Source organism: Anneissia japonica, unplaced genomic scaffold (assembly GCF_011630105.1).
Source record: "Anneissia japonica isolate Jap-2015-1 unplaced genomic scaffold, ASM1163010v1 scaffold287895_len483588_cov180, whole genome shotgun sequence".
NCBI classification, from domain to species: domain Eukaryota; kingdom Metazoa; phylum Echinodermata; class Crinoidea; order Comatulida; family Comatulidae; genus Anneissia; species Anneissia japonica.
In genome coordinates, this window is record NW_022701552.1 from 469,091 (window position 1) to 477,800 (window position 8,710).

At 34.1% G+C, this 8,710-nt stretch overlaps 1 protein-coding gene across 1 annotated transcript in view; it reads left to right on the top strand.

Moving 5' to 3' along the window:
* LOC117103618 (histone acetyltransferase KAT8-like) overlaps positions 1 to 8,437 on the top strand; it is a 13,126-nt gene extending 4,689 nt beyond the window's left edge. Inside the window, exons 4-10 of the mRNA XM_033244202.1 lie at positions 987 to 1,040; positions 1,214 to 1,378; positions 2,490 to 2,579; positions 3,201 to 3,341; positions 4,662 to 4,755; positions 5,504 to 5,654; positions 6,803 to 8,437. Coding sequence (XP_033100093.1) covers positions 987 to 1,040; positions 1,214 to 1,378; positions 2,490 to 2,579; positions 3,201 to 3,341; positions 4,662 to 4,755; positions 5,504 to 5,654; positions 6,803 to 7,031 — 924 coding nt within the window. The 3' untranslated portion in view covers positions 7,032 to 8,437. The remainder of the gene's footprint in view (positions 1 to 986; positions 1,041 to 1,213; positions 1,379 to 2,489; positions 2,580 to 3,200; positions 3,342 to 4,661; positions 4,756 to 5,503; positions 5,655 to 6,802) is intronic.
* The last annotated feature ends 273 nt before the right edge of the window (positions 8,438 to 8,710 follow it).

Sequence of the window (8,710 nt, forward strand, 5' to 3'; positions counted from 1 at the left end):
TGGTCAGGTAAATTTTTCTAATTTTTTATTTTATGTGTGTATACATAGGCCTACATAAATAAATGAGTAGTTGCATGCGTATTCTTTTTTTCCATGAATCGATAAATCCCAAAAAGAAAGGGTGATCCAGGGGTTCTCCCCCGGGAAAATTTTAATTCGTAGAAAGCGGGAATGAGCTTTCCCGACATTTGAAGTGTGTTTTAATGACTTTTATGTTTTTCAAAATTCTAATTTTCTGATGTAACATAAAAAAGAAAAAAAAAATCAGCTCACGGGTCCTGAAAAGGTAGGTCTAGAATTTGTTTCCGGTCACACAAAAATCTCCAGACATCATTTTTTCCGCCGGCCATGAAATATCTCTGATTGGTCAGTGGGTATGATGATGTCATAACATATTGGGCAATCACACACAGTTATTTTTCACAAAAAAAGCCTGATAGTGTAGACAGAACTTTTATAAGGCCTGTTGTATGCCTTTAAGTTGCATGACCTTTAAGGTACTGCTGTATATGCCCAAATATAGTCATGATGTGCCTATATATGGTCATGATGTGATGTAATCACAGCCATATTTAGGCATATAATTTTTTTTCAAATAAAATTTTATAGTCTGGACAATGTTTGGTCAAATTTTGTCTGATATTGTATGCTTTTTTTTTCAAACAGATCATGTCTTTGCATGTCTGTTGGTAGTCTGAATATGGTTTAGTTCTTATACAGAATCTGTTTAAACATTTGATTTAACTGATTCAAACATAATTTCATGTCATTTATTTATTTGACACAAGAGCCCTAAAGAAGCAATTGCCTCTGTGATTCAGTGAGTCAGAAGTCCAAATACAACACCAAAAAACACCAAAAATATTTACAATAAAAATTTGATTAAAATTTAAAAAATAAAGTGTATGGTAATGTATGTAATTACTTGGATTATTGCTTTATTGTTCATGTTATTTCAATACTTTCCATATTATTGCATTTTTCAGAGTTTGGCAGAAATGGACCCAACAACTGCAGCTTTAGAGAAGGAACATGAACTTGTTAGTAAAAAGCTTGTTTACATCTATTTGTAACTGTGACATAATAGTGACAGTGGTGCATATTACAATACATGATCCCAGTCCTCAGCAACCAACCCATCCCCTGCTTTTTCATCATTAGAGAATTGACATTCCAATTAAAAATATTTTTTTTTTTGCATTTTTTTTGGCAGATTACTAAAGTCAAGTATGTAGATAGGATCCAGATTGGCAAGTATGAGATTGATGTTTGGTATTTTTCACCCTACCCTGAAGAATTTGGTCGTCAGCCCAAGCTGTGGGTTTGCGAGTACTGTCTAAATTACATGAAGTTTGAAAGAACATATAAGAAACATATGGTAAGGCACACAACAATGATTCTTCCTTTTTTTGAGCTTCACTCGGTTAAACAAAAAAATTAAACTACCGTAAAACCTTGAATAATTCCCTTTGCTTCCTTTTTGAGAGGACCCTTGGATGGGCTTCTTTTCAAGATTAATTTTGAAAACTTAAGAGGGGAGGTTCTTTCCAAAGATATTTGAGATTGCTACTATACAGAATTTTTGCAACTAAGGAATTTCAAAATTCTGTTTAATATTTTTAAAATTTTAATCATGCTAGTACAATAACCTAATATTGGTACTGACATGCTATCATAATCAAAGATAACTTCCAGTGGCGTAACGCTGGGGCCCTTTTCCAGTCCCCGTTGCCAATTACATTGTGGGGTTTAGATGTGTTTTTAAATCATGTTTGTCATTGTATAATCTTTTTTAACAAAGAAAAAAATGATATGATATTAGTGTGGGGATCTAGTAAGAATTTCAAATAGAAGGGACTTTCACATATGAAGAGTCTACTTCAGCCCCACTATGGTGGGGGCTTCTCATTTGGCTTTTATTGAAGGTTTTTACGGTATGTTATGATCATTCAAAATCATAGCGGGAATCGAACCTGTGACATTTAAACAAATTTTCCAATGATTTGATTGATTGATTGATTGATTGATTGAATTTATTTGGTATGAACACCAAGGATAGCCCACAAAAGACTTATTTCTAGTGGGATCCTTCTGGTGGTGATTGGGCAGTAAACCGGGAGACAATCCCCTACTCTTTTCCGCAGAGTGTACTGCGTTTTTTAACCTGCACATGGGCCATAAATGCTCACAGGACCAACAGCTTAAACATCTCATACGAAAGACGGTGCGCTATTGTAACTTGTATTTCAGCCCTCCAGCTGAAACACAAGGAGGCAGCAATGGGAATTGAATCTGGGACCTAGAGATTTCCACGGTTTAGTGCACACACAGTGGCTACCACCAGATTTTCCCACTGAGCTAATCTGCTCTCTCTCAATAATTAGTAATTTTAACCTTCTACCACTTTTTTACCTCACATTTTTTTTAAATAATCTTTTAAAAGGAAGTTATTTTATGCATTGATCTTGCCTTCTTTCTGTAATATATAGAGTACATGTACTGCACGGCAGCCCCCTGGCAAGGAGATCTACAGGAAAGGATCAATATCTGTATACGAAGTGGATGGACATGATGCCAAGGTTGGTAACACTTACAATAATAATAATAATAATAATAATGCGCTATTTACATATTGGAATAAACTGCCTTTTTGTGCTTTACACTATCCATGGAATGTTTTAAATATTTATAAATGGGTTAGATAATATGACATATGCCAAAAATCAACCCATCCAGTATATGAAAAACAGGATATATAAGTGCTGTTTACAATTATAGTAGAGATAATAAATATTTAAAAAAAATGTACCAGTAGTTCTTGGTTTGTAATTATAAAACCGCCAAGTTTATTTCGCCTTTGTGACTTGACTGTGCTCAACTGAACTACTTGCCGGTAGTGCTCATGTTGACTTTCACCCACAAACGCTCAACTACTGTACGCACAACTGCAAGTTGCCCAGTGTACGTATGTTGCTTCCGACTTGATTTATCTACAGATAGGTGTGATGCAGTGCTACCATAATTGGATACATTCATTGATAGCGTATACATTACTGCAACGGTTTCTGTAACTTCATCGAAAAAAGCGCAAATGTTCATAGTGATAAAGGTATGTTGCGAGATAGATTTTACAGGTTTCATTACATATTTTCCTATGCCAAATTTCTCAAAATACAAACCAGAATATTTTTATCCTGTAGATATATTGTCAGAATGTTTGTCTCCTGGCAAAGTTATTCCTGGACCATAAGACACTGTACTTTGATGTGGAACCATTCCTATTCTACATACTCACAGAAGTGGATCGTTACGGGGCACATATTGTTGGTTTCTTCTCCAAGGTATTGTAGTTTTTTTTAATTTTATTTTATTTCAAACACTAACCAACAGGTAAAAGTCAATTACATGCATGTCTTAATTACATTAATGAAAGTATTACAAAATACTGCACAAATATATTATTAATTATAAACATTATTAAATTGATAATTTTAAAAAGATATTGCATTGAAAATACATTACAAAAAAGTACTGGCATAAAATCTATATAAAAAAAAAATAGAATATTAGTTATAAGATAATTCACATTTTTTCATTTATAGCTTCATTTAACAACAAAGATCAATATATAACAACTAATAATTTGGGACCATATTTTATAACCAAATTTTGTTAGGTCTCGGGCAAAGATACTAGAAATACAAGATAGAGTTCTCGCGTTGTAAAATTGAGGCGGAAGTCGTGCCAAACGTAGGCGGCGCCCTTATTTTTAACCATGCAAGTTTCCTATACTTCGTGCCCAACGTACAGGGCGCCCTTCTGTTGCTAAGTATATCCAGACGCAAAAGGCGCCCTTCCTTTTTCACTAATGGAGGAAAACTTTTTCACTAAGAGTGCGTCCAACCATGCGATTCTGCGCTGTATTGTTGTTTTATTCTTTACTGATTCATGATTATGCTTTAATTGTTTTGTGTATTATTTGGATAATAGCAACGATTTCTACCACCACCAAGGAGGTTATGTATTCACCGATGTCACTGTCTGGGTGTCTATTCCAGTTTGTTTTTATATCTAGTATCTTTGTTGGGAATTGATAATAAAATACGCGACGACTTGGTAATGAAAGTTTGGCAGAAGTTTTTTTAGATCCAGCTGTAGGGGGCGTCCCATTGTTTGTATTCCCACCATGCATTTCGGTGGAACACTTTTTTTGTGTGGAGAACTCTATCTTGTATTTCTAGTATCTTTGGCTTGGGGGAAACGTAAGAGCTACACTTGATACTGTATAACCAGCATCTTATGAATTTTGGGAAGTGGAGAGCTGATAATTTGGGACATTGATGCTTTATAACCAAGTCTGTTTATAAGTCTTGGAAAGAAATTTAATCACTGTAGAACACTTGAACAAGTCTAGATATGGAGTGGACAGTTGTTAACCACAACTTTGCCCAGCTGTAGTTACTTCATTTTAAGTATGACTCCTCTCGTGTATGGTATAATGAAGAATAGAAGAGGAAAAAATGATCTCCCCAGGATTAAACCCCCAATACCCTTGACCTCTTTTGCAAATGCTCTAACTAAATCACCTGCTGATTTAACCTGGTATACTCCCTAAAATCTGCTTCTTTTTGCATCTTATTTTTTTTCTGTTTGTTTAACAGGAGAAGGAATCACCAGATGGTAACAACGTTGCATGTATTTTAACTCTTCCACCATTCCAAAGAAAAGGGTACGGCAAGTTACTGATTGCCTTTAGTAAGTTTCAAAGTGTTTTAAATTAGTATTTGCCATATATTTTATCTGTTTTCTGACACGATATCAGCTGTATAGGGTCTACACCAAGAACCAAGTTTGTATTCCCTGGTTCTAACTCTGCCTGTACTGACCAAGTGAAGTTAAAAGTCTTGTCATTGTTTTAAGTGCACAAAAATGCTAACATTAGGATATACAGTATAACAAAAAAAGAAAATCACAAAATATATCATATACTCTCTAGCAAATCATGAAATTTGATATGATGATAGTAAGTTATTGAAGGTCGGTTGAAGTATTTCGGCACCATACCCAATAGTGGCTTCAAAGCGAAGGGGGGGGGGGGAGGAGGCTGGTATGGATGGGAACAAGCTCACCCCTTCCCCCCAAATATTTCAAAATTATAACAAAAAATGGAGAAAAATAGAAAATTATATTCCAATTTCAGTTTGAGAGTGCCATTTCCTGTGCCCTAAACATACAATTTCTTACCTCAGCCCCAACCATGGTGAGGCTGAGGTAGATCTTTTATTTGTGCAAGTCTCTCCCCTCCTCCCACCCCCATTTCAATTCCTGGATCTGCCACTGTTATGCAATTACTCAAGTTCTAAGGGCAATATTGAAAAATAGAAGCAGAAGGAGCCAAATTTCCTGAAAAAAAAATTTCCAGATTATTATTGTATATTTTATGAAAACAAGTAAGAAATAAAAAAGAAATATTATTGTATTGCAATATTGTTGTTTCACCAAGGTTATGAGCTGTCAAAGATTGAAAACGCAGTCGGCTCACCCGAGAAACCGTTATCAGATCTTGGCAAACTAAGTTACCGCAGTTACTGGTCGTGGGTTCTTCTCGAAATATTACGGGATTTCCGTGGTACACTTTCCATCAAAGATCTCAGGTAAATTTTCCAAACCATTTTCATATTCTATTGCCTAGTGAATTATTTTGTGTTGTAGTTTTTTTATATTTTGTACTTGTCTTGGTTTAGATACTGTCTAGAGATTCAGCTGGGTTCCACTATTACAAGAAAGGTTAATTTTTTTAGTTCATTGGTAAAGCATGCAGCTTTCATAATATAGATAATATGTGCGTTGAACATTGTTTACTTAGCATATAGTTATTAGCTTAAAATAACAAATATAAATATATTGAATATTTTCTATGCCAAGTAATACTGAAAACTTTATTGGTCCAAAATGAAAATTTGTTGTGTTGACAAAGCTCATAAACCCCCCCCCCCCACCAAAACAGGCACATTAAAACATAAGTACATATTCAATGGTGTTGTTATATATTGCATCATATTTGAAAAGTTGACCTATACATTATTCATTAAGAGGTTATTTTTAATGGTTGAACATAAGTTGACCATAGGTATTTATACGTTAATCATTAAGAGGTAATTTTAAATGGTTGAACATTAAAATGTTTAGATTAAGATAAATATATAATTGAATTAAGTTAGTGTATTAGCTGTTGAAAGTAAGAACGAAAACCATTGAAACTCTCCTTATTTAAAATCTTTTTAAAAGAGTGCACATATTAGAATCGAATTAAAATCTACTAAAAGTAAGTTAAATATAAAATGCAAAATTATAGAATTGAATTGCACATTTTATAAAAAGTATACAGGTATATCAAATTACTGGTCATTGTTGATATAATTGCACATATAGAGAATTGGTAAATGTTTTAAAGTTCCCTAAATAAATAATTAAAGTAGATCGTTTCGTTTCACTGTCGAGTTGAATGTGTAAATAATACATATTCATCTATAATAATTCGGTCACCATATTCTTTAACTAGACACTTAAATTGGTAGTAAACAAAATTAAAAGATTTTCTTATTAAAAAGTAAAATTAAATTATGTAGCCATTAGAAACGTAATTGTTCATTGACAGTATATTATTCTTTTAAGTAATTCATTGTTTTAGTTGAGTTGTTAAATGTTTTCCAGATTTTACACAGAAAATATAGCTTTAGCTTTAATAAATAATATGAAAAAAAAAATAACTAAAACACAAATTTTATCTTAATCTCTTTAGTCAAATGACAAGTATTGCCCAGAATGACATCATCAGCACACTGCAAGCGCTGAACATGGTAAAATACTGGAAAGGCCAGCATGTTGTTTGCGTGACCCCAAAGCTGGTTGAAGAACACTTGAAGAGCACACAGTATCGCAAACCTCGTCTCACAGTCGACGTGTCATGTCTGAAGTGGAGTCCGCCAAAGAAACCAAGTGCAAAGTTTGGCTCCAAGCTGAAAAAATGAACTAGATATTGGAGAATTCGATGAACTAAAAGTCAACAGATTGAGAATGGTTTTAAAAATGATTTTATATTCATAGTCTCTTTGAGTCATGATCCTTATTTTTAGCTTTTTGAAATCTGATGTTGTGAACCCTCAGCCATAGCCTTTGTCCTCTGAGTAACAATCAAGTAAATAGCTGTATTTATATTGATTGTGGATGATTGCTATCACGTAGGTCCCAGGCTATGTACCTTACTCTTATGCAGGTCTTATTAAGCCATTTTCTAACATGGCGAGGCGAGTGACCGAGTGGTTAGACCTTAACATCAGCACTGGTTCGAGCCACCACTCCTTGCCCATGGTTCAGTTTATAGTACCAAGTGTTCTCAGATAAAGAATTAATGTGGAGGTTCAGTATAAACGTCTTGTTTGTGGAAAAGTTCAGGGTGTTACCATGATGCTATACATGTACAGTAGTTCGTTTCAGACCATGTCATTGAATCGTTTGAACATGAAGCTACTGTAAGTGCCTCTTTACAGCGGCTAGGTAGTCATGGACCATGCCCATAAGCAATTCAGCACAATGACGCTGTGACTTATGGGTCGTTACCCCACCTTTATTTTTTGTTTACATCAGAGGGATAATCATTTTCAAAATTTTTAATGACAGTGCTTCAGCTGCTTACATTCTTCTAATTAATCATAGTATAAGCTTGCTACTGTATATAAACATAATGCAAAATGTGGTCGAATATTGAAGAGATATATATATATAAAACCCACCATGAAGACAAAGGCCTTTGTAAACAACAGTTTCGGATATCTCTGGATCTTCCGCTGAAGTTCATAACTTAACCATGGTTTACCGGGATTAAACAGTTAATGTATGAACAGTATAAACAGATTAATGGAATTGCAACTGGGTTAATAGTTATCGATCTAATCTAATCATATTTATAAATTAAAGAAAATGCATACAGTAGCAACATCATGCTTCATAATGATAATAGTATTGTAATATATCTTACATAGCACCCACATTCACTTTAGAACAGCTCTTTTAAGCAAGGCCTCATTGATTTACACTTCATATGTTGCAACAACATATCTTTTTTGTACCTACATAAGGCCTATAACAGATACTCTGGCAATTACTACAAGTGGAGCCTTTTGGCAGTTACCGTGCACCAAGAATCTCATAATATGTAATTTTTCTTTGGTGGCTGTGGCATAAACATTATCAAATTAGTATATCTTAGGTTCAAAATTATTATCATCCTTTATTATCCATCCAAATGTATCTTTAGTAGTCATCTCAAAAGTATATAAACTCACTAATGAGGGTGGTGTAGCAAAGCACAGTAATATTTTCTGTAAAAAGCCAATTGTAATAAATAAATACAAACTTTTGTATATTTGTACAGTAATTCCGTTTAGTTGTCTCTTTTCCAGTACTATCTTAAGTTTCCTTTATTGACAATATCAAAACGTTATGTGTTTAGATGCTCTTTCTCAGTGATAAACATCAAATTGTGTACACTGAAATCGTTATTGACCGTAAATACAGGTTTCCCTCTCAGGGACATATACCGGGGGAGGGGTAGGCATGGCTACCCCCCCCCCTTTGTACTCGGTGTTAAAATTTTAAAGCTTGTTCTTGCTAGATACACATTTTTTCCAAGGATAACTCAAAATAAATA